The sequence below is a fragment of the Anas platyrhynchos genome, chromosome 3, assembly GCF_047663525.1.
Source record: "Anas platyrhynchos isolate ZD024472 breed Pekin duck chromosome 3, IASCAAS_PekinDuck_T2T, whole genome shotgun sequence".
NCBI classification, from domain to species: domain Eukaryota; kingdom Metazoa; phylum Chordata; class Aves; order Anseriformes; family Anatidae; genus Anas; species Anas platyrhynchos.
Window position 1 is genome coordinate 121086732 of NC_092589.1, and position 24149 is coordinate 121110880.

At 61.5% G+C, this 24149-nt stretch overlaps 2 protein-coding genes and 2 non-coding genes across 4 annotated transcripts; 2 read left to right on the forward strand and 2 right to left on the reverse strand.

Moving 5' to 3' along the window:
• The first annotated feature begins 1730 nt into the window (after positions 1 to 1730).
• On the forward strand, positions 1731 to 1894 carry LOC119716689 (U1 spliceosomal RNA). The gene has a single exon (XR_005265139.1). It is a non-coding gene; the product is annotated as a U1 spliceosomal RNA (small nuclear RNA).
• A 2486-nt stretch (positions 1895 to 4380) lies between these two features.
• Positions 4381 to 4544, reverse strand: LOC119716690 (U1 spliceosomal RNA). The gene has a single exon (XR_005265140.1). It is a non-coding gene; the product is annotated as a U1 spliceosomal RNA (small nuclear RNA).
• A 3003-nt stretch (positions 4545 to 7547) lies between these two features.
• Positions 7548 to 14996, reverse strand: LOC119716366 (translation initiation factor eIF2B subunit delta). The gene is made up of 13 exons (XM_038176374.2): positions 14882 to 14996; positions 14713 to 14756; positions 14501 to 14639; positions 13915 to 14124; positions 13614 to 13696; positions 13290 to 13381; positions 12774 to 12888; positions 12357 to 12433; positions 11406 to 11508; positions 10250 to 10377; positions 8273 to 8453; positions 7994 to 8174; positions 7548 to 7791 (listed from the first exon to the last, which is right to left on the reverse strand). The coding sequence occupies exons 1-13, from the start codon at positions 14904 to 14906 to the stop codon at positions 7589 to 7591; spliced, it is 1581 nt and encodes a 526-aa protein (XP_038032302.1). The 5' UTR covers positions 14907 to 14996; the 3' UTR covers positions 7548 to 7588.
• A 221-nt stretch (positions 14997 to 15217) lies between these two features.
• On the forward strand, positions 15218 to 24128 carry SNX17 (sorting nexin 17). The gene is made up of 15 exons (XM_038176381.2): positions 15218 to 15420; positions 18728 to 18802; positions 19217 to 19334; positions 19792 to 19856; positions 19986 to 20096; positions 20545 to 20635; positions 20823 to 20910; positions 21297 to 21366; positions 21485 to 21577; positions 21742 to 21945; positions 22242 to 22364; positions 22522 to 22599; positions 22782 to 22856; positions 23156 to 23197; positions 23292 to 24128. Exons 1-15 carry the CDS (start codon positions 15361 to 15363, stop codon positions 23409 to 23411), a joined length of 1413 nt encoding a protein of 470 aa, XP_038032309.1. The 5' UTR covers positions 15218 to 15360; the 3' UTR covers positions 23412 to 24128.
• The last annotated feature ends 21 nt before the right edge of the window (positions 24129 to 24149 follow it).

Genomic DNA, 24149 nt, shown 5'->3' on the forward strand with positions numbered 1-24149 from the left:
CCCCGCGACCGAACACAGATCTCAAGCTCATCCTGTTTGTTTCCCATGCTCCGTGCATTGGTGTACAGGCACTTTAGGGAAGCAGCAGGTGCAGTTACTCCTGGGGGGATGCAAGAAGAAGATACTGGACGGGGGATGGGGAACGCTACCTTCTCTGAGGAGCCCTCAGACAATCCTATGGGAGAGCTCAGAAGTTTTTCCCTGTCTTCAACAGTGACAGCAGTGATGACTTCCCCCAGCCCTTCTCTGTCACCTTTAGCTCCCCTCCCTTCCCCCATCAAACCTAGTTTAAAGCCCTGGTAATCAGCCCAGAGAGCTTGCTCCCCAACACACTTGTGCCCCACTTGGTGTCTGTCCATAGCCCACATACCCGACCTCTCAAAGGACGGCCCAAGATCAAAATACCCAAATCCCTGGTCCAGACACCACCCTGCCAGCCAGTCATTTCTCTGTAAAAGCCTTGCAGGCGCCGAGGTCAGTGCAGAAGGAGGGGGAGAGGTGCTCCAGGCGCCGGAGCAGAAGTCCCCTGCGGCCTGTGGTGAGGCCCATGGTGAAGCAGGATGTCCCCCTGCAGCCCATGGAGTACCACGGTGGAGCAGGGTTCCACGTTGCAGCCCGTGGAGGAGCCCACGCAGGAGCAGGTGACCTGGCAGGAGCTGCTGCCCGTAGGGGAGCCAGGTTGGAGCAGTTTTCTCCTGAGGGATGGACCCCGTGGTACGGACCCATATCTGGAGCAGTTCTGGAAGAGCTGCTGCCTGTGGGAAGCCCACGCCGGATCAGTTCGTCAAGGACTGCATCCCGTGGGTGGGACCCCACAGCACAGGGGCCGAGAGTGACTGGGACTGCTGTGGGAAAAATCTCAATAATTTTCTTCAGACAGGACCTTCTGTGAAGCTGTCTCATTTGTGATTGCATTGCGGGCATCTTGCAAGCAGAAGCGCACAGCGGGAGTTTATCCTAACCTTATATCCCCCATTGCCCGGCACCTGATTTCTCCCATTTCCTCACCTGAGTCCTGCAAGTTCAGCGCCCGCCCGATGCCCTCCTGTACCCTACATGTGCAATGTGATTTGGCCACCCGCTAATTTCTCCTTTTCCTTTTCTTTCCTTGTTCTCTCGTGAGCAGAGGGCCCGTGATTTGTGTTTTTCCCGATCTCGCAGTGCTCCTCCTGTCTCCCTTAGCGAGGATTTCCCCCGCACAAACTGCTGCCCCTGCAGAACCCCCGCTCTGCGTCTGGCTGCGTGCTGCTGCTGCTCTGGGGCTCGCGGGCGCCCTGCGGGGGCTCGAGCTGCGGCCGCGCTGCCCCCGGGACCCCTCAGCCCCCTCCCGGTGCCGGGGGGGGGGCAGGGGCCAGGACCGCGGGACCCAGCTGGGGCCGGGCGGGGAGGGGCGGGGCCGAGGAGAGCGCGGGGCTGTGGGCGGGGCGAAGGCTGCGGGGGCGGGGCCAGAGCGGGAGAGGGGCGTGGCCTGTGAGCGTGGGGGGCGTGTCCATGCAGTTCAAGGGGCGTGTTCATGCAGATCGGGGACCGCGCCGCATGCCGGGACCGAGCCCACGCCACGCGCCGCCCCCCTGGAGACCCCCGTGGGCGCGGAGCGGGCTCGGAACGGGGCCGGAGCTCGGGGCGGGGAGGGGGCGTGGGGAGGGCCCGGGGGGGGCTTTGGGGGCTGGTGTCCGTGTGCTGGGGGTGCGTGCGCTGTGGTGGGGCCGGGTGGTCGGGGAGGTGGGGGCATACTTACCTGGCAGGGGAGACACCATGATCAGGCAGGTGGTTTTCCCAGGGCGAGGCTCATCCCCTGCACTCCGGGTGTGCTGACCCCTGCGATTTCCCCAAATGCGGGAAACTCGACTGCATAATTTGTGGTAGTGGGGGACTGCGTTCGCGCTCTCCCCTGGTTCCCAGGTGCAAAGACAGAGCTGGTGTCGCGGCGTTCCCTTCTCCTCCTTCCTCTCCTCGGGCGGTTTCCTGGGGCTGCGCTTCGGCTCCTGTCCCGTGTGGGCTGCCCGGAGCCTGCCCGTGGGGGTCCCGCTCCGCCCGGTCCCGCTGTACCGGCAGAGGCACCGCTCGCTCGCACGGCCCGGGGCAGCCAGCCGGGCACAGAGGACACCGACCGGTGCCAGCAACGAGCGCGAGTGGAGCTCGGCCAAATCCCTCTGAGGCTGGCCAAAGCCCTCTGCCTCCCACCCCTCAGGTATTTACACACATTGCTGAGATCCCCTCTCGGTCTTCTCTTCTCCAGGCTGACCAGCCCCAGGTCTCAGCCTTTCCTCACAGGGAAGATGCTCCAGGCCCTGTCTCATCTTTGTGGCCCTCTGCTGGACTCTTTCCAGGAGATCCCTGTCTTTTTTGTACTGGGGAGCCCAGAACTGGACACAGTACTCCAGGTGAGGCCTGACCAGGACAGAGTAGAGGGGGAGGATCACCTCCCTTGACCTGCTGGCCACCCTCTGAGCTCAGCCAGTTCTCAACCCACCTTACTGCCCACTCATCCACCCCACACTTTCTCTCTGAAATTCCAGGGTGGCAATCCTATTTTTTGCCTTACTTCTTCCACCAAGTTCCATCTTGAACTCCATGATCTCATGGTCGCTGCATCCCAAGCTGCCCTCAATCTTCACATCCCTAACAAACCCATCTGCTTATAAGAACAAGGTCCAGAAACACCCCCGCCTTGTCAGCTCCTCCACCAACTGCATCAGAAAATTATCTCTAATGCATTGTTTGTCCGTTTGGACTGCACCTGCCTGGCTGAGTTGCTTTCCCAACAGATGTCCAGATGATTAAAAGCCCCATGAGAACCAGCGTCCAGGATCGTGAGGCTACTTCCAGCTGCTTGTAGAAGGCTTCATCGACCTCCTCCTCCTGATCTGCTGAGCTGCAGCACACCCCCACAGCAGCGTCCCCCATACCAGCTGGCCCCTTAAGCTCTCCACTCCTTCTTTGCCTTCTCCCAGGTGGAGCTGGGTACATTCTAATTGCTCTCTCACATAGAATTTCACTTATCTTATAGTTCCTGTGAGTGGCAGCTTGATTAATCCTGGCTCCCAGAAGGATCCTGGGTGTTCCTCTGCTGGTGCATCACAAACTGGGGCAGGAGGCAGCCACGGACCCTGCTGGGCCCGCAGGGCAGGAGCAGTGGAGGAAGCGTGGTTGAACTCTGCTGGGTTTTACACGGGGTTTTACCCAGCTGGGCAGCCGAGCTCCACCTCAGCCGCTCTCTCACTGCCCCTCCTCAAAGCAGAGAAAATAAAATGCAAAGGGCTCAAGGGGTGAGATAAGGATGGGGAGATCACCCAACAGTTATCACGGGGAAAACAGACCCCGCAGAGGGAGATTAGTAACATGTAACACCTCTTAGTAACCAGATGGAGCTGTGAGAAACAACCACAACAAATAAAGACACCTTCCCCTCCTCGAGCAGCGCAGGGCAATGGGGGCTGCGCTCAGTCCCTGAGGCTTCGTCCCTGCCGCTCCTTCTCGGTCCCTCTCTGCCCCTGCTCCCCGTGGGCTCCTCTCCATGGCTGCAGCTCCGGCCCGGGGCCTGCTCCTGCGGGGGCTCTCCATGGGCCGCAGCCTCCTCCAGGCCACAGCCACCTGCTCCACCGGGGGCTCCTCCACCCACAGGGGGGCTGCAGCGTGGAGATCTGCTCCATGGGGGACCCATGGGTGCAGGGGGACAGCCTGCTCCACCAGGGGCCTCTCCCTGCACAGCCCGCAGGGGAACTGCTGCTGTGAGCCTGGAGCACCTCCTGCCTCCTGCTGCACTCACCTTGGGGCTGCAGGGCTGCTTCTCCCTCCTCTCTCCCAGCTGCTGTTGCTCAGCAGGGTTTATTTATTTATTTATTTATTTATTTATTTATTTATTTATTTATTTATTTATTTATTCCTTTTTATTTCCTCCCCCCTTTCTTAACTCTGCTCTCTCAGAACAAACAACGTTTCTTATCGGCTTGGCTCCACCAGTGGCGGGCACAGAGCTGGCTCAGACTGGCCCTTCTCTGCCTTGGGGCAGCCTCTGGGTTCTTCTCCCAGGACCACCCCTGCCCCCCCAGCCCGGCACGGGAAGGCTCGGGGCTGCCCCGCACCCAGCGAGAGACCCCGAGGAGACCCCGAGAGCCTCCGAGGCGCCCGCTCGGCTCCTCCCGCACCCCCTCTGCGCCCCGCGGCCCCCGATCGCGCTCCGAACCCCGGCGAGGCGGCGGCCACGGGGCAGCAGGGCGGGGGCGCCGGGGGTCCTCGGGGCCCTGCGGGATGGGGCGGCCGCAGCAACACCCCCCGGGGCACCTCCGCAGCCCCTGGAAACTGCCAGAGCCGCTCCAGGACACTCACGCCAACACTACCCCAACCATCACCGCCAGCTCTGTCTTTGCACCTGGGAACCAGGGGAGAGCGCGAACGCAGTCCCCCACTACCACAAATTATGCAGTCGAGTTTCCCGCATTTGGGGAAATCGCAGGGGTCAGCACACCCGGAGTGCAGGGGATGAGCCTCGCCCTGGGAAAACCACCTGCCTGATCATGGTGTCTCCCCTGCCAGGTAAGTATGCCCCCACCTCCCCGACCACCCGGCCCCACCACAGCGCACGCACCCCCAGCACACGGACACCAGCCCCCAAAGCCCCCCCCGGGCCCTCCCCACGCCCCCTCCCCGCCCCGAGCTCCGGCCCCGTTCCGAGCCCGCTCCGCGCCCACGGGGGTCTCAAGGGGGGCGCCGCGTGGCGTGGGCTCGGTCCCGGCATGCGGCGCGGCGCCTGGTCTGCATGGACACGCCCCCTGATCTGCATGGACACGCCCCCATGGGCTACATGGACACGCCCCCTCCGGGCGGCACGGACACGCCCGCCTCGCCTCCAGGCCCCGCCCCTCAGGTCCCTGCTCCCCGCGGCCCCGCCCCCGGGCCCGAGCTCCCCGGGCCCGCCGGAGCCTGGCGCTGGGGCTTGCGGAGCCCGGCCCGGGAGCGGCCCGGCCCCGTTGCCCCGGTCCAAGAGCACGGGCCCACACCGGCGTGCGGTTAGCTCTGGTTTTGCGCCAAGGAGATGGAGCTCGTCCTTTGAGGACAGGGCAGGATGAGCCAGGCCTTGGAGATGGCTCAAGGACGATTGACCGAGGCCCTGCTGAGCGGGAAGCGCGGTCTGGGGACGTTCCTGGGGGACGCGTCCCGCTGTTCCCTTGAGTACGTCACAGATCGACACCGTGCGAACGGGGGGCTGAAAACCAAAGGTCTGGAGTACTCTGAGGCCGACTGTCTGCGAGCCCGTCCCGCTCCAACAGCAAAACTCGCACCCCGAGGCTGGGAGAGCCCGTCCCAACGAGGGACCCTTCCTCTCCTCTCCGAGGACGCGCAGAGCGACTCTGTCGTGGCAGCAGCCTGCTATTGATGTAGGCGAGCGGAGGCCAGGGGATGGTGCGGACACGTAACGGTACCGATAAGGGATCGTGCGACGAGCGGCACGGAAAATCCTGCGGTGTGCCAGCTCTGGGGGAAAGCACCCGGTACCTGGGCTTGTGCGGTTCCGAAATAAGCAGCATTGCTGAGGAATGGCTCAAAGAGCGAGGGCACGGCTCCCTAGCGATACAACGGATTATTTGCACCTCGCCGCCAGGACTGGCTGAGCATCTCCAAGACGGTGTCCAGCAGAGCGAAAAGAGACACTCACGGTCTAACACCTGCCTGTAAAGATGATGTTGAGTTATGGTCAGCCACCGCGCGAATATTTGCCTCCTCCTTCACACCAGGGCTGGCAGCCGCGCGGGCGCTGACACAAACAGAAAAGTTGGCGTGCTGGACAGTGAAACGGTTCAACGCAACTACCGCCATCCCCTCTCCAATGGTGGATGATGTGGACAGGACAGTCTCCGACACTCAGTGTTGCAGAATCGGGCAGCCACTGACTTTTTGCTGCTGGCCCAAGGACGCTGTTGCGAGGACTTTGAAGGAACGTGCTCTTTTAATTTGTCAGATCACAGTGAGTTGATCCATAAAAGGTTGGATTGGCTCAAAGAACACGTGAATGGAATACGAGGGAATGTTAACCCGTTTGCTACCTGGTTGAAATCCCTGTTTGGTGACCTTTCCCCTTGGCTTGTATCCCTTATTAAGGAGGGTTTGAGATTGCTGCTTATTGTACTGCTGATAATCGTTGTTGTCAAAATAGCTTATTTTGAAATTGTGAATATAATAATATATATATATATATATATATATAATAGCTTATTTTGTATTGTGAAAGGGGTAACAAAAATGACGAATGGGGCCTTGCTTGTTGTCCTGGTTTCAGTTAGAACAGAGTGAATTTTCCTCCTAGTAGCTGGTAGGACGCTATGTTTTGGCTTAGGATGAGACGAGTGCTGATAACACCTGATAATACCTGAAGAGTGCTGATAACAGTGTTTTAATTGTTGCAGAGTGCTTACACCAAGCCAAGGACTTTTCAGCTTCTTGCTCTGTCCTGCCAACGGGCAGGCTGGGGGTGCAGCAGGAGCTGGGAGGGGACAGACCCGGGACAGGTGACCCAAACTAGCCAAAGGGGTATTCCATCCCATCTGGGGTCATGCTGAACAATATATAGGGGTGGCTAGCCGGGGGAGGGGCACCGGACTGCTCGGGGTTAGGCTGGGCATCGGTCAGCGAGTGGTGAGCAATTGCATTGTGCATCACTTGTTTGTACACATTATTATTAGTAGTACTATTATCATCATTGTATTATTATTTTTACTGTTGTTATTGTTATTATTGTTATTGATGTTATTTTCCTGTCTTATTAAACTGTCTTTATCTCAACTCACGGGCTTCACTTTCCATTTCTCTCCCCCGTCCCACAGAGGGAGGGGGGAAGGTGAGCGAACGGCTGCGTGGTGTTTAGCTGCCGGCCGGGTTAAACCATGACACTCGTGCAAAAAGAAAAAGGGGGAATTGTTGAAGAATGGCTCAAAGAGCAAGGGCACGCGTCCCTAGAGGAATTGTACAAGCAAGGCAAAGGAAATACAGAGCTTATAGCCATAGAGTAGGCCCGAGGAGAAGCGTTCTTGTGAAAATATCCAAGGAGCAGTCTGTCCTTGAGAGAAACAGGTGGGTCTGAGGCCCGGGAAGGGAAGGGAGTAGCTTATGGGCTGTAACCGCAAGTAGGAGAAACAGTGTTTTTTGCAACACTTTTGGGCTTAGCCAATAGGATAGTGACCGGTAGGCATAATTGTGGCTGTGTGTATAAATATACGGGTATCTGTGCAATAAAGTGGAAGCTCGTGTCACCACTCATATTGAGGCGATCACTTGCTTCCCCGCACCGAAATCGGAGGGTCTCGCACTCGCAGCAGCATCTCGACCTAGCGCGTGGATCGGCGCACCCCACGCCGGGTGACAAATCCGAACTTTTTATCGGACAACGGGGACGGGGAAGGCCCTTCCCGGCCGCAGCCTGGCGCGGGAGAAGGAGAGGGGCAGGGCAGAGCCGGGCAGAAGGACCGCGTGCCCCAGGACAGAGCCGAGCCGAGCCCGGGATGACGCGGGGCGACGCGGCTTCTGCCGCACCACAGAGGTCAGACGCAGCGTTAACACGGGGCCTGCTTTATTAGGGTCCGTGCTGCCGCCCCTACTGCTGATCCACGTTCTTGACGCGCAGGACGACGGGCACCGAGGTGCAGGGGATCATGCCCAGGTCTGTGATGACCAGATCCACCAGGTCGGGCGGTGTCACGTCGTAGACCAGGTTGAGGAGGCGCAAGGACTTGTTCTCTGACCAGCCGCCCAGCTGGGCCTGCCCCTTGCGGAGCACGATCAGGTCGTCGGGGTCATCTGCGGGGAGAGGAGACGCTGCGGGATCGGCGGCAGGGACCGCGCTGCCGCCCGCGGCCCCCCGCATCTGCCCCTCCCGGGCCGGGGTCCCCCTCGAGGGTTCAGGGAGAGGACCGGCAGGACGGTTCAGCAAGTCCTGTCCTGGCCAGCAGCAGGAGCAGGGAGCAGATCCCGGGCGGGAAGAAGGGGACAGAAACCATACCCAGCTCGTTGGAGACAAAGGAGTCTGTCTGCACCCGCTCGCAGAACTTGTAGGTCTCGCAGCACACCAGCACGGGCACGTTGTAAGCCTTGGAGACCAGCGCGATCTGGGATGTCCCCACCCGGGACATGACTGAGCCGTTGGCCAGCAGCGCATGGGCTCCTAGCAGCACTTTGGACACCTGTTGGAGCAGCGCAGGCGTGTCAGTATCTTCTGTCACGCTTCAGTCTCATCCCTGGCCTGCCACCGCCCTCAGCACGGCCCCGCTTCACTCCTCACCTCAGGCAGCACGTAGGAAATGGCGTTGATCATCACATAGGTGCAGTGAATGCCCTTGCGCACCAGCCGGCGCAGCGTCTCCCGGCCCTCCAGCCGCGGCCGGCTGTCCACCACGATCACACGGAAAGCGCGGCCCTTCTGCATGTGGGCATCACACAGCGTGCGGTTCACCAGGGACGAGCTGGCAGACACTGGTCAAGGGGCTGCTCCGGGCAGGCCGAGCTTTCCCCGACCCGCGCGGCTGCCCCAGCCCACCCACGCCGAGGCTGCTTGCTGATGGCATCGCCCCAAAATGCAGCCAAGAGGCCCAAGATGTCCCTTGGCGCTGGCTGCAGTGTGGTACCATCAGGTGCCAGCTGGGCAGTTCTGCGTTAGCACGGGGTCCTGCCCCGGGGACAGCCCTACCTAAATGTGTCTGACTCCCAGGGCTGGCTGTAGCACAGTGGGTGCTGCCACACGGGCCTCCAGGCACGTCCTGCCCAAAGGAATCCAGGAGGTGTCTGTGTTACCTGGGGCAAGAGTTGGAATCCCACCGAGTACCTGACGGGCTGGCATTGCCTAGAGATAAGCCTGGGCAGAGCTGCAGCCTGCACTCACCATTCCCAGTCCCATCCTTCCAGGCACCACCTCACTACACTCCTCGGGCCCCCTCCCTGTCTTCGCACAGAAAATCACCCCCGTGTCTCAGCGCTCTTTGGAAGCAGTGCTGACCTCCCCCTGTCCACAACCACAACAAACGGCTCCCCCTGCACACCCTCTCCAAATGTCCTCGTTATGCACCAGGCCTGCGCTGGAGCCTCCCTCTGCTCCTTCATCTGCCGATCGCCCAGGAAGCGCACACAGACTCTCTTGCCACAGCAGCATCTAGTTCCCTTTTCCACGTTCACTTTCCAGGACATTCTCCCTCTAAGGAGGAACCAGCTTCCTTACTTCTGCTTCCTGACACGACTTTGCTGCAGTCTGTTCAAAATGCCAGTAAACAGCCCAGGCTGCTCTGCAAATGCTCTGTATTTAAGAAATGGCAAATCTGGGTTTCTTGAAACATTTCAGTCTAGACATACATGTGTGCAAGCAGAGGACAGTGCTGAGCCCTGAACAAGAACAGCAAAGGCTCATTAACGAGCTTTCTATAGGCTTTGCTGATGGCAACGGTTTTAGGCCTGCTGCCAGGTAAGGTGTTGTCAGCTGCTACAGGTCTGCAGGTCTGGGAGTCTGGTTTACTCAAAAAGGAAAGCAGCACAAACCTGAGCATTCACAAGCTGAGTTCTTATTCATTCGCACAGCTACGTTCATCAGTACAGGCTGGGATTAGGCTCTGTGATCAGACCTTCCTCGATGCCCCTCTAATGAGTCTGAGTTCCATCCCTCCCAGCACACAGGGAAGTCAGAACAAGGTCAGCAGAGCGCCCTCCCCAGCGGGGCCCTTCAGGGATGCCTGCTCACAGCCTCACCAGCCAACACTGCCCGCTGAGCTCTGCTGGCATGGTCTGGTGTTTGCCCCAGCTGCTGCCAGGCAGAAAGTGCTTGGGCACTGCCTCCTGACGCCAGCTCATCAACCTGCCCATCTTCCAGGATGGGACAAGTCCCAGCTAGTGCTTTGGAAAAAGCAGAGTGCTCAGCAATATTCTCTCTTCCAGTTGGTGAGGGCTGATCCCGGGGCCATGCTGTGCTTCAAGCCAACACCCTCACATATCCTTTGTTCTATCCCACCGGTCGTCAACTTCTCCCTTGTGTGTGCTCCCCACCACAGCTGAGTTCTGACCAACACCCCTTGACTACCTACTCCCTGCTTATTTCTTGGTGCTGCCCCTATTTTCCCCTCAGCAAAAGAAGACCTAGAACCACAAAACCTCCGTTCCTCTTGGACAATGCTGAAATTCTCCCACCACTGAAAAATTGCTTTTGCAAGAGCTTCCTATGTTCATTCCACTGCTTTGTCTCTATCTTCCACCCCGTGGCCTGGCTGCCCCTTCTTACCATCCGTACACCAGGATGACATCGCGGTCATTTATCTTCTCAAAGGCAGATTTTGAAATGGCTTCAGCTGCCAAAACAATTTTCTCCCGCAGATAGTTGTCAATAGTGCTCTGCAGCTTCTCCTTTGCCTGGGGAGACAGTACCAGCACATACAGCACGGCCTGGCCACGCTGCAGCCACTCGGCTGTCCTTTGCCACCTGGGAGGGCAGTGGGCTCAGCAGAGAGCCCCATCCTGCTCCCAGACAGTCTGTTTGCTGAATGGCACCTTCCCGCAGTAAGGGCTCTGTGGGGCACATGGGGCCTGCTCCTGCTCCAGTGCGAGCTTACTAGCACCCCACAGTACCTCACTGTAACATCAGGACCTCCCCAGCTGCGCTCATTGCTTCCCCTGCATCTCCCAGGTCAGTCACTCTGGGCATCCACCCCACGGAGATTTTACTGCCCAGATCTCACCAGCCTGACTTCTCGCAGCCAGTTGGCCACACTGTCACGTAGGTGGACGGCTCCTGATGTACAGCCACCACCCTGCCCCTGCTCCACAGCCAAGAGGTTCCTGCAGAGCCTTTTGTGCTGGATGCAGCTGAGCATTGAAAAACACTTTCTTCCTCATCCGTGACATTACTGATGCTGCCAAACAATGCTCAGACTGTGCTGGTGCATAAGGACAGCTCATGGTGCCCACGTGCTGCAGCCTTTGTGGCCTCCCTGTGGTGGACAGCGCCAGCTGGACCAGTCTGGGAGGCCTCCAGCCCTCCTTGTTGCAATAGGCGCAATGCTGGTTGCCAGCCAGGCCTGTGGTGGAGCGCTGTGCTCACTGTGAACACGTGCTTCTCCTGCTGCAGCTTCCCGTTTTACATCCCTGGTCCTGATGGGCTCCAGTCCCACCAGCCTACAGATTTTTGGCGTTCGCTGTGGTGCATCCCAGCCCCTTTGGAACCCGCTGGACTGTGCTTGCAGGCAGAGGGGAAGCAGGTCTGGCTGCAGTCCCTTCTCAGGCTGTGGCTGGTGACACTCATGGCCAGTAGCCTTCTGGATTCTCTGCAGCACTGTCTGCATCCTGTCACCTCCCCCTGCTTGAACTGTGACAGGGCTGTGCCTCCCCCCTGGGCTTACAGCCAGAGGGCTGGAGCCTGCTGCTTATGCGTGGTCACTCACCTCCTCCTCTCTCAGGGTGTCAGGGAGGCACGAAATCTCCTTCTTGAGGAACTTAATGGCGTTGCCCATGCTGACTGAGAGGGGCCGGCATTGGTTCAGGAAGCTGTAGAGAGAATCATTGAATGGCCTGTGTTGAAAAGGACCTTAAAGATCATCTACTTTCAACCCCCTGCTCTGGGCAGGGTTGCCAACCACTAGAGCAGGCTGCACAGAGCCACATCCAGCCTGGCCCTGAATGCCTCCATGGATGGGGCATCCAAAACCCCCCTCGCCTACCTGTTCCAGTGCCTCACCACCCTCTGAGTGAACAACGTTCTCTTAATTTCTAACCCAAATTTCCCCTTAGTTTAAAACCATTCCCCCTTGTTCTATCACTACCAACACATGTAAACAGGCAATCCCCCTCCTGTTTATATGCTCCCTTGAACTACTGGAAGGCCGCAATGAGGTCCCCCTGGAGCTGTAGCCTTCTCTTCTCCAAGCTAAACAAGCCCAATTCCCTCAACCTTTCTGCATAGGAGAGGTGCTCCAGCCCTCTGATCATCTTAGTAGCCCTCCTCTGGACCTGTTCCAAGAGCTCCACATCCTTCTTGTGCTGGGGGCCCCAGGCCTGCACGCAGTATTCCAGTTGGGGTCTCACCAGAGCAGAGGGGGACAATCACCTCCCTCTCCCTGCTGGCCACCCCTTTTTTAATGCAGCCCAAGACATAGTTGGCCTTCCAGGTTGCAAGAGAGGAAATGTACTTAGCTTACTTAGCTTCAGGGTAGCTTGGAGGACAATGATGGTGAGAGGGAGGATGCAGCTGGGCTGGGGATGGCAGCCAGAGAGGCAGAACCAGAGCCCCAGGAAAGCCAAACAAAGCTTGGGTAGAACAGCAACCTGGAGAGACGTCTGATGGACCACACTCAGTGGAGCTTCAGTCCCTCTGCCCTGGCACCGAGACCGCTCACCTGATGTGTGGCTTTAGCTTGGCCACCAGGTCCCGTGACAGCTCCTCGTTAGGGGGAGTGGAGTAATCTCGAATCAGCTGAAACAGTAAGAAAGAATGTGAGTTCAGTGCACCTGCCCCTTCTGGCCAGGCACTGCATGTGCCCACCCTCTCTGAGGAGGCTGCATACCAGGCACAAGTGTGTACTGTGCAGCTTGGCACACTTTTACGGGGCGAGCAAAGGATGCTCCAGGAACTCAAATCTGCAACAGCTGCAGCACCAGAACAGGAGCCTGGCAGCATGGATGCCCCAGGCCAAAAGGGAGAGGTCTGAAGAGGACTGAGCACAGTCATAGCCCCAACAGCTGGGGAACACGAAGAGATGCCTGTACCTGGTGCAATGCCCCTGCTGCCTCATGGGCATGGGGCTCTGACATACCTGTTTGAAGACTTCCAGCAGGGCAATGCATCGGGCATTGGAACCATTGATGATACCCTGGGAGTACTGGAGGCCAAGGCGCACCACAGCTGGGTGAATTACCGTGGAGGGGATGCTGCAGGGACAAAGGTGAGAACTGTCAGCTCTCTCTGGTACTCTACAGCCCAGGAAAGACCCATGGCCAGACCTCTCCCCAAGCAATCCAAGGGATGCTCCAAGAAGAGATCTGTCAGCCCAGCCCTGCTTGCTCTGTGACCTGAGCCATCAGGCCAGCCCCACTGCCCCTGTTCCACTGCCCCACACTCCCTCAGGACAGCGCTCTTCCTCTCACAGGCAGGACATCAGCTGCCCCTGCTGCCCCTCCTCACAGCAGGTGAAGAGGCCGCCCCAGCCACCCCTCGAAGCCCATCCCACATTCAGAACAAGGACACCCATTCCCCAGGGCCATTTTACAAACAAGCTGGATGAAGCAGAGCCAAGCAGTTGCCAGGGGCCTGGGCTGGGGAGGCCACATACCTCATCTGCTGCGTCAGCGGCTTCTTCCGGCTGTACTGGTGCAAATGGGAGAACAGGTTGACCTTGGTGCCATAGTCCTGCCTCAGAGGTACCTGTCACCAAACAGCGCTGATGATGACTTACCTGTTCAAGGCTGCCATACAGCCCTGCTCGCTCCAGAACCACCGATCACACCCAGTGCTTATTGGCAGCACACCAGAGGTTTCCTCTGCCCAGCAGAGACCAAGTCCTACTCCCCACCATGCACGAGCCTGACCCGCACCACATAAACCTGCGGCACGACTGCCCTGTAGCACACGGCCTGGTATCCAGCCCTCCTCCTACCTGCTGACGCTCCAGCTTCTTGGCTAGTTTCCTCAGGGCAGCAGGGTCATCCACCTGCACGTGCTCTGGCAGCCGCTTCACCACTGTGAGAACGATGAAGAGGGTGGCGTGAAGCAGTACCGCCCTGGTGCAGCCCCCAGCTCAGCCGTGCTGCCCCAACACTCAGGAAATGAAGGGTTCCAAGGAAAGGGACAATGGGAACGGCGCAAGGATCAGACAGGCACATCCTGCAGGACCCCGGCCCACTCCCTCCCCGCTCACCCACCTGCCCTCTGCACCCCGGCCGTGACAACATCGTTACCTGTTGGGGGCTCAGTGGGGGTCAGCCTGGGCTTGGCTGGTGGGGCTGCCTGGCCCAGCTCTGCTTTCTTGGCCTGCTTCTGGGCGCGCTCAGCCTCCTGCTTGGCCCGGCGCTCCGCTCGCAGCTCTGCTTTGCTCTTGCCCCCCGTGGGCTTCTCACCATCGTTGGGGCCATCGGCCAAGGGTGGTGAGGATGAGGGGTGAGGAGTGACTGCAGGAGACAGAAGGGGGAAGTCTGCGCCCAGCCTCCGTCACTGGGGGATGCAGCCCCGCACGTGGGGCAGCCCGCGGTGGGGAGACTCCTCCGCACAGGGGCAGACCCCCTGCCTTTGGGGGTGTGAGGGAATAAGCCCTGCGCTCTCCAGCACCTCCCCGACCCCGTACAACGACACGGGGACCATCAGGCCAGCCCTGCTGCCAGGCCAGCGGCCCCTCCGTAACCCCGACCCCGCACGGCTGCGAGCAAGGAGAGCTCCGGCCCGCAGCGCGGTGGGTGCCGGCGGTGCCGCGATGGCCGCCCCTGCCCGGGGACGCTCCCGGCCTGGGCTCGGGGTGCCCGGGGGGGGGGGGGGGCGGGGGGCGCTCACCGCGGGGCTGCCCGGGCTCGGGCGCTGCTCCCTGCTCGGGGGGCTCCGCCGCCGGCCCCTTCTCGCTCCTCTTCTTCTTTTTCTGCTGCTTCTTCTCCTTGCGCAGCTGCAGCTTCTCCTCGCGGGACAGCTCCGGGACCTGCGGGCACACACTGCTGCGGCCCGGCCCCGCACCGAGCCCCGGCCCCAGCCCCGGCCCCGGCCCCGCTCACCTGCGCTGCGGCCAGCCCCGGCGCGGCAGCCTCGGAGCCCGCACCTGGAACGAGAGCAGCGTGAGAGGGGCCCCGGCGGCGGGGCAGAGGCCGGGGGGGCCGCGGGGCGCGGGGCCCGTCCCGCAGCCGCCGCCGGGGGGGCCCGGTCCCGCCGCAGCCCCGCGCTCACCGCCCGGCGCCGCCCGCTCCGCCATGGCGCCCCCCCCGCAGCGCCCCCCCCCGGCCGGAGGGCGCCGCCGCTCCCCGCCCGCCCGTGACGTCACGGCCCCGCCGCGTGACGCGCGGTGACGCCACGCGGGGCCCGAGCCCGGGGACGCGCCCCCCCCCCCACCCCCCCGCGGGGACTCCGGGGCCGGGGGCGCCGGGCGCAGGGGGGCGGCGCCGGGAGCCCCGGAGGCGGGGGAGTCAGCGGGGCCCGGGGGCGGCCCAGGCCCCGCCGGGTGCCCCCCCCTCAGCCCCCCCCCGGGCCCGCGGGCGCTGTAGCGGGGCGGGGCGGGGCGGGGCGGCCCCGGCGGGCGGTTCTCGGCCGCGCCATCGCGCGGGCCCCGCGGGGCGGCGCCGCGGAGCGCCCGGCCCGAGATGGCGGCGCGCGGCCGGTAGCGGCGGGCGCGCGACCCCGCCCGGTCCCGGCCCCGGCCCGGCCCCGCCATGCACTTCTCCATCCCCGAGACCGAGACCCGCGCCGGCGACGGCGGCGCCGCCTACGTGGTGAGCGGGGCCGCGGGGCGGCGCGGGGCGGGCCCCCCGCCCGGTTCCGGCAGCGCCCCGGCGGGGACGGCGGGCGGCCGGGGACCGGGACCGGGACCGGGGCCGGGGCCGCCGCAGCCCCCTCCAACCGCCCCCTCCAGAGCCGGCCGGGCCGGGCCGCTGCTGCCAACCGCGGGGGGGGCGGTGCCGCCCGGCGCTCCCCGGCCGAGGTCGGCCCCTTCCCGGGGGGAGCCGGGCCGGGCCCCCGGGGCGCTCCGGCGGTGCCCGGGCCTTCCCCGTCGCCCGCGCGGGCGGCTGGCCCCGTGCCCTGCGGGGGGCTCGGTGCGGCGGGCGGGGGGGAGGCGCTGCCCGTGCCCGTGCCCGTGCCCGCGGCGCAGCCCGGCCCCGGCCCCGCTTCCTGTTTTGCTCCGTGCGCCGTGAACGCGCCCGGCCCCGCGGCTGCTCCGGGAGCGCGGCCCTGGGGGTCCGGGGGGGGCCGCCTCCAGGCGGGGGCTGTGGCAGCGCCCCCGGGTGCCCGGAGCCCCCCCCGCGGCTTGGCGGAGAGCAGCGAGTGCAGGACCCCGTGTCCGGTGCTGCCCCCCCCGATCGCATCCTGGCTGTCCTGGGGCCGCAGGGTCCCTTCCTGCCCCAGCGCAGGCCCTGCCCGGGGCCCCGTGCCGCAGACAGCCCCGGCCCCTGCTCCGCGGGCCGTGGGAACGGCGCCTGCCCCCTTGGGAGAGGTCCCGCTCCGGGGGGGTCTCTGAGGGCGTCCCAGCATCACGAGGCAGCGCGCCTGGGGACGCAGGCGGTCAGGAGCCACAGGAGGGGCTGTGGGGGACCTGGACAAGAGCGATCGCTGGCGTCTGCGGCTGCACAAAGGTCACAGGAGCAAGATGCACGGGTGTTAGGCCCTGTGCTCTCCCATGGACTTTGCCCTCAGGTGCTGCGATGACTCCTTAGGCAGGCAAAGACCTCGTCTCCTGCATCAGCAGATTGATCACTGAGTCTGGGCAGGAGCTGGTGGACCCCCAGGAAGCCCTGCTGGCACAGGTCCCACCAGGTGATGGGACCCAGCATCAGCCACGGTCTCCAAGCCCTCTGCAGAGACCTGGCCTGAGGAACAGGGCTGTTGCGTTCGTGTCAGAAGGTGTTATAAGGAAGCCAGCATGAGCTCCAGCAAGTGCAGAGCTGCTGTGTCCTGGAGAAGCACCTCCACTCAGGCAGCCCCGGCTTTCTGCTGGGCTGGTGCTCTCTGGGGTGGAACTGCTGCAGAGGTGTGCCAGCCTCTGTCCTGGGCTAGGGGCTGGAGGTGTTACAGAATCAGAGAGTGGCTTGGGTTGGAATGGACCTCATCCAATGCTACCCCCTGCCATGGGCACGACCCCTGCCCCCAGCCTAGCCTGCCCCCAGCCCCATCCAGCCTGGCCTTGGGCACCCCCAGGGATGGGGCACCCACAGCTCCTGGGACAGCCTGTGCCAGGACCTCGCTGCCCTCAGAGGGAAGGATTTCCTCCTAATGTTTAACCTAAATCTTCCCTCTTCTAATTTAAAACTGTTACCCCTTGTCCAATCACTATCTGCCTGTGTAAAAAGTCACTCTCCATCTTTTTTATGAGCTTCCTTTAAGTACTGAAAGGCCACAATGAGGTCTCCCCAGAGCCTTTTCTTCTCCAGACTGAACATTCCCAGTGCTCTCAGCCTTTCTTCCTAGGAGAGGGGCTCCAGCCCTCTGATCATCTTCATGACCCTCCTCTGGACCCACTCCAACAGGTCCAAGCCTTTCTTGTGCCATGAGCAGGAATTACTGAATTTACAGCAATCCTGCTGGCAGCTGTACACCAAACTTTCAGTTTTCAAACAACCAGTGCCCCCGTAGTGCTGTGGCAGGCAGCACACAAGGAAGGAGCCCCCTGCCCCGTGGTGAGGGCTGGCCATGGCCACGCACCCCCAGGAAGCAGTGCAGTGAGCCTGGGCCAACGGCCCCTGGTGGTGGCAGTGTCCTGGCCATGTGGCATCTGCTCTCTGCTGTCATGTTGCTGAGCTCGCCTCCTTCGGATGGCTTGTGGGAGCGTGGAAAACAGAAGTAACCTCCTGCCTCTTCTTGCTGCTGAGAGAGGGAAGGGCGTCCTTGCCTGCTGCCTGGGGACACCCATGTCTGTGGGGCTGCCCGGTGGCTCCATGCTCTCCCTGTGGTTGGACAGATGCAGGGTTGCACACTCCTGGTGTCAGGCAGACACATCCCTTGAATGCTCTTGCACTCCTTTATTTTTGACTACATTTACCGAGCTGCACGTCTGTGCTGTCACTGACATATCTTTTGAGGAGCAGTGACACAAGATCCCTTCAGTGCCTTTATTGTACTTATCTGTGCAAGTTCTGGGAGTTTGTCTGATCCTGTCCTTGCTGATGTGCAGTCCTTGACTGCTGGCAGCAGCCTCTCCTGGTCCTGGATGTGCTGGAGACGCTGTAAGAGAGTGTGCCCGGGGGCTGCTTATTGCGTGCATCAGCGTGGTTCAGGGGTGCATGGGGCTGCTCATACCCCCATCCAGGCTGCCCATGAGAGCTGGGCAAGTTCTGGGCCCATCAGGGGAAAGATGCCTGAGAGGCAGAGAAAAGTGCTTGTTGGGCAGTGCCTGGAGAAGGTTGAGCGCTGGGCAGCGTGGTGTGGGAGCCTGGCTGGCTGTCAGCGTTGGTGCCTGGGCTAGGTCAGGGCCTGCAAGACTAACGTGGCCCTCACAGCGGTGCTGGGCCCGGCATGGGGTGTGCGAGGGGGATGTCTGGGCCTGGCTCTTCTTGTGTCAGCGCTGAGCTGCCCCGCTGGGTCAGTCCCTGCCACACATTTCCCCAGCGCCTGCTGCGACCATGTCCAGGGCAGCACAAGGCTGGGCTGCAGACCTTCACTTCACGGTGCCCGTCTGCAAAGCGGAGTCGTCATGGCTGTGCCTGGCCTCCCTGGGGCTGCAGGCTCGCTGGGCCCCTGAGCAGTGAGTCCTTCAGCACTGACTGAGCCAGGAATGGCTGAGCCCTTCCAGACAGCATGTCCATGCCAACCCGCTGTGGTATCCTGTCTCTCTGGCTGCTTGGTCTCCTTCTACATCCTTGAGTGTAGCAGAAAGGAGCCACTTGGTCTCTGGGGCTGGCGTTTATGCTGGCACCCCTGAGGGGAATCCCCCTTTGTTGGTGTCCTTGGGAGTGTTGCCTCTTCCTGTACAGGCTCCTCTTTTGGGAGGGGGGAGGGAGGAGGCTTTGTGCTTGGCAGATCCCAGGGCCTCTCCATCCCTACCATGAGACTGCAATCCTTGGTTTTGACCTGTGCCTCTCCCCGCAGGCCTACAACATCCATGTGAATGGGGTGTTGCACTGCCGAGTGCGCTACAGCCAGCTCCTGGGGCTGCACGAGCAGGTAGGGAGCCTTGGTGCTGCTGTGGGGCTGCCTGTGGGACTGCTCCGTGGTGCCCTGTGTCCCTGCAGGCAGGGTATTGGGTCCCACGGGTTTGGGGACAGGAATGCCTGGGTGCTGCAGGAAGGCAGCGCACTGCTGCAGAGCAGGGGTGCTGGGCTCTGTGCTGGCTGTGGGTGGGCACATGCCGCCTGCTGTTGGCACAGGGTTGGCCAAGACACTGCTTTCTGTGCCCTGGCACTTGGCACAGGCTTCTGCTCACACTGTGACTGTCTTGACTCTTGCAAGTTGCTAGATGAGGAGTGGGTGATGAGCTGTCTGCTCCCCTTGTCAGAGCCCTGGAAATCAGCCAGGTTTGGGGGCTGGGGCAGTCACCGTCTCCCTGGAGGCTCTCACAGCACTCTGCTCTCTTCCCAGCTAAGGAAGGAGTATGGCGCTAATGTAGTACCAGCCTTTCCCCCAAAGAAGATCTTCACGCTCACCCCAGCAGAGGTGGAGCAACGACGGGAACAGCTGGAGAAATACATGCAGGCTGGTAAGCTGGGTCTGCCCATGTGTGCTGTGGCTCCCTGCTTCCCTGGCTCGGCAGCTCAGGGCATGGTGGCACTGCCTGGATCGCTCCCTGTGGCCACCTGGGTCTGGCTTTGGCCTCTTCCTACCCACAGTGCTGAGCATGCTGCTGCCTGTCTTGGTGTTTGCAGCTGTGCAGTGATAATAGCCAGCATTGTCCCCTGAATGTCAGCAAGCAAGAAGCGGTACCACTGGGGCTGCTTCTCGGTCTCCAGCCCCTTCCCTTTCCCTGCACTAGCAAAAGTGAAGACCTGCTGGAGCCTCTGTCTCCAGGGGATCCATGGCTGTCCATGGGCACCCTGCCCCCAGCACACACCTAGTCTGGGTGCCATTGCTGAGGGACTGTAGAACAGATGGGAATTGGCACGGCTCCCTGCCCCTTTCTACCTAATGCCCGACTCCTTGCTTGTCTTCCACCCCAGTGCGGCAGGACCCGACGCTGGGAGTCAGTGAGACCTTCAACAGCTTTCTGCGCAAGGCCCAGCAGGTGAGGAGGGAGCTGCTGGGAGCCCATGTGGGGTGTGCGGGCTGCCCAGCCTGGGGTGGCTCATGGCACTGCCCTCGGACCGGGGGCAGGGGTGGATGGGGCCAGGCTGCCAATCCTCTCTCTCTGCAGGAGACGCAGCAGATACCGACAGAGGAGGTGGTGCTGGAAGTGCTGCTCTCCAATGGCCAAAAGGTCAAGGTCACCATCCTCACCTCGGACCAGACGGAGGATGTCCTTGAGGTGCGGGAGATCTTGTGCTGGGCAGGACCAGCCCATCCTGCTGAGTCCCGTGATTTTGCACATTTGCAGGAGGAGTCCCCTCAGCCCAGCAGGCCGTGAGGAAGCTCCCTTGCCCTTCCTGCCTTGTCCCTGCCTCAGAGCAGGGTTGTCCTCAGGGGGCTGAGGAGCAGCAGAGCTGAAAATTGTGTGCTGATGTCCTTATGTCCCTCCATGAGCCCACCTCAGTGTTGCGAGGCCCGCAGTTTGTTTTGTAGTGGTAGTGATCCCCTGGCCCCACTTGTCCATTTGCTCTCCCTGCCCTGTCCCCAGCTCAGCAGAGGTCCTGGCTCCCTTCGTAGGGAGTTCCCCTTAAATTGCGTGGGCTGGATCTCACCATGGGGCTCCAGGGGGAGGACGCGGAGCTGCCGTCTCTGTGTGGGAAGTCATCACCTCCTGCTCTTGCTCTCAGGCTGTGGCCTCCAAGCTGGATCTGCCTGATGACCTGATCGGCTACTTCAGCCTCTTCCTAGTGAGAGAGACAAAGGATGGAGCTTTCTCCTGTGAGTAGAGCACGTTGAGGGAAGCCCCACAGGGGCCGCGTGGGCCATCTGCCCTGGGGGGGGGGAGAGCAGCACCTTGCCCCAGAGTGAGAGTCCTGTGCCTGGAGCAGGTGGCCCTGTGCTGGGTGGTGGGGGTCCAGGGGGCTCCCCCAGCACCGAGCTGCTGCTGAGCTGCTGTTCCCTGCAGTTGTACGGAAGCTGCAGGAGTTTGAGCTGCCGTATGTGTCTGTCACCAGCCTGCACAACTCCGAGTTCAGGATCATCTTGCGCAAGAGGTGAGCTGCAGGGCTGGCAGGGCAGCTGCCCTGGGTGGTGGGGTGGTGTTCAGGGACTCCCTGCTCTGTGGAGAGACCCCCTCGCTTCTTGCCACTGCTGTCCCTCTGGTGCTTTGACCCCCGGGAACATACCTGGGTGTCCCCATTGACACGGGGGAGGGGGCTGCCCTGCTGGGTTTGGCCCATTTCTGCTTTTCCCAGATGTGGCCCTGCCTGCCTGTGGCAGCTGGTACAGAGGAGGGGGAGAGGAGGAACGTGGCAGCTGAAGGCTGCCTGAGGGAGCTGGCTGTGAGAGCCAGCCCAGCTCCTTGTCCCTGCATGTGGGGCGGTGTTCTCATCACTGTTCGGAGCTGGGGAAGAAGCTGACTCATGCGCTTCCCTTTTAGCTACTGGGACTCCTCCTATGATGATGATGTAATGGAGCATCGTGTGGGGCTCAACTTGCTGTATGCACAGGTGAGAGTCAGTGTGGCCCAGCTGGGTGAGGAGGGGGGCATTGCACCCCTCAGCTACCGCTCCACAGGTCTCAGGTGGCCTTTGGTCCAGCTGCTCAGCAGCCTCTGCTTCTTTGTAGACGGTGTCAGACATCGAGCACGGATGGATCCTTGTCAACAAGGAACAGCACCGGCAGCTCAAGTCTCTGCAGGAAAAAGTCTCTAAGAAGGAGGTAGGGGAGGGCACGATGCTGTGGCTGGGGCAGTTCCAGGCTCTGGACTGGCTCTGCTCCCCCTTGTGAACCCGTGATGCTGAGTTTGGTGCCTGTTCCCCGACCAGCAGAAGCGCGGTGGGAGGGTGGCTGTCAGTGCTGACTTTCCCTGGCTCTGCCCACAGTTTATCCGCCTGGCGCAGACCCTGAAGTACTATGGCTATCTCAAGTTCGATCCCTGCGTCACAGACTTCCCTGAGAAGGGATGTCACGTCGTTGTCAGTGCTGGCAACAATGAGCTCAACTTCCAAGTGCGGCTGCCAAATGAGCAGATAAAGGAAGGCAGCTTCAAGGTCACGCGCATGCGGTGCTGGCGAGTCACATCCTCAGTGAGTGCTGCTTGGGGCTCTGGGCGGCCAGGAGGGCTGCTTGGGTCTGTTGGGACCCCGCTGTGCCGGGCTGCTCCAGCAGCTCTCCTGGCTGGAAGCCTGGGGAACGTCTCAGTGGTGGTTTGGGGCTGAGGGTCTCATGGCATGAAGATGTGTGAGGGGAGCCACTGCTGACGGGAACTGACAGTGGTGAAAAACCAGCACGAACTGTGCAGGGTGGCCAGGGCCAGCCCCTGCAGCTGGTTGCTGGCCAGTTTCCCTCTGGAAACGCCCAGCCTCAGCATGTGTCTGTGCAGGTGCCGATGAGCAACGGTCCTTCAGGGAGCAGCCCAGGGAAGTCAGAGGTGAAGCTGGAGCTGGCTTTTGAGTATCTCATGAGCAAGGACCGGCTGCAGTGGGTCACCATCACCAGTCCACAGGTAGGGCTGCCTGCACACCAGGCCAGCAGTGGAAAAGGATGGGAGCAAGGGGGCAGCTACGAGGGAGAGGGCAGGACTGGGCTCAGTGTGGTGTCGGGAGGGCCATGAGGTGCGTGAGGCCAGGCACTGCCAGCCTCGTGACACTTCTCCCTTACAGGCCATCATGCTGAGCATCTGCCTGCAGTCCATGGTGGATGAGCTGATGGTGAAAAAGTCTGGCGGCAGCATCCGCAAGGTAAGAGCTTGGTCTGGATGTTTGTCTCTGCAGCTCCCCATGTTGTCCCTGTTACTGCACGGGGTTTAGGCTTGGCCCTGCCTGCCCTCCTCAGGCAGGGGCCAGCTGAAAGATCCCCGGGGGGACAACTTCTGGAGCTGTCCATGGGGACCTGGCCACTAAGTTGAGCTTCTCCCCTGCAGATGTTTCGCCGGCGGGCAAATGGGGCCCTGCGGCGCTCAGACAGTCAGCAAGCCGTGAAGTCTCCCCCGTTGCTGGTGAGTGGGACTGCTGCCGCAGTAGGGAAGATGAAAGCAAATACAGGCTTAGCTGGGTACCAGAGCTGGAGAGGCGCCACCAGCAGGGCTGTGCTGCCTTGCTCCTGTAGCCCTGGGAAAAGAAAGGGGGTCCTGGGCCCGTCCACAGGAGCCAGAGCCCCTGGGGAGGGAGGGGATCAGGGCTGGGCAGCCCCTGACCTCCTCTTGGGAGGGTTAACAGTGGCTGAGGGGCAGGGGGACAGAAGAGCAGTGGGGACGGGGGTGGCATGTATCGTTGCCTGACCATGCTGTCCCTGCAGGACTCACCTGATGCCTCCCGGGAGCCAATGGCCAAACTCTCGGTGAGTTGCACGTGGGCACAGCGGGTGCCATCATCCCAAGACCAAGCCAGAGGGGAGTAGGGGTCCTCCCTAACACATCTTCCCCTTTCCGCAGAGCAAGCTCACCTCTGTCAGCCTGCGAGGGATCAGCCACTCCAGCTCTGCTAACGATGTGGGCGCTAACGACTTCCATGGCAATTATGCCTTTGAGGGCATCGGTGATGAAGATCTGTAGCCGCTCCCCCTTCCTAGGACAGCACTGGCCTGAGGGCCCAAGGGCCTTCGCTGAGGAATGTACGACCTGCAGACAGGTTGCAATCAACGTGCCTCTCACCTGCTACCATCCACCTTCCCTTGCTCCCCAAGGGCTGGGGATTGCATCCCAAACCCACCATTGCCTTCAGGCTGGGGGCAGCTGAGCTCCTCCTGCTGCTGGCTTCCCGCAGGGGCAGCCTGTGCTGGTGCCCAGCTGGGCGAGGGCTCGTTCCCAGAGCGGCACCAGCCTCACCCGAGCAGCGCGCCCAGGCTGAGCCCTGGAGCGGGTGTCGTGGAGCCTGGCCCCAGCTCCAGAGGGGCAGAGCCGCCCTCTTCTCCCACCCTGGGAGTACCTGGGCCCGTGCCAGGCCTGGCCCGCTGCACCAGTGGGAGCAAGCAGCTACGTGGGAGGGTGGCTGCCCTGGGGGGTGGTGGCAGCAGCCCGGTGGCACCGAGCGGCCCTTGTGAGGCTCCATAATGCCAAATTAGCATTTAGGTTTCTGCTCTGAGACAGACTGCAGTAAACTGTCTCCGGTGGGGCTCTGCGCAGAGCCCTGTCTCTAACCCGCTCATAGGCTCCAGTGTAATCTAGGCTTGTAACCACGTATCTTTTGCTGCTCCGACCGACCAGAGCATTAATGGACAGTAACCAATGTTTACATACTGCAATGATGATTAAAATGGATCCTGATTGGTATTGGGCTGTCTGTTGTGGGGG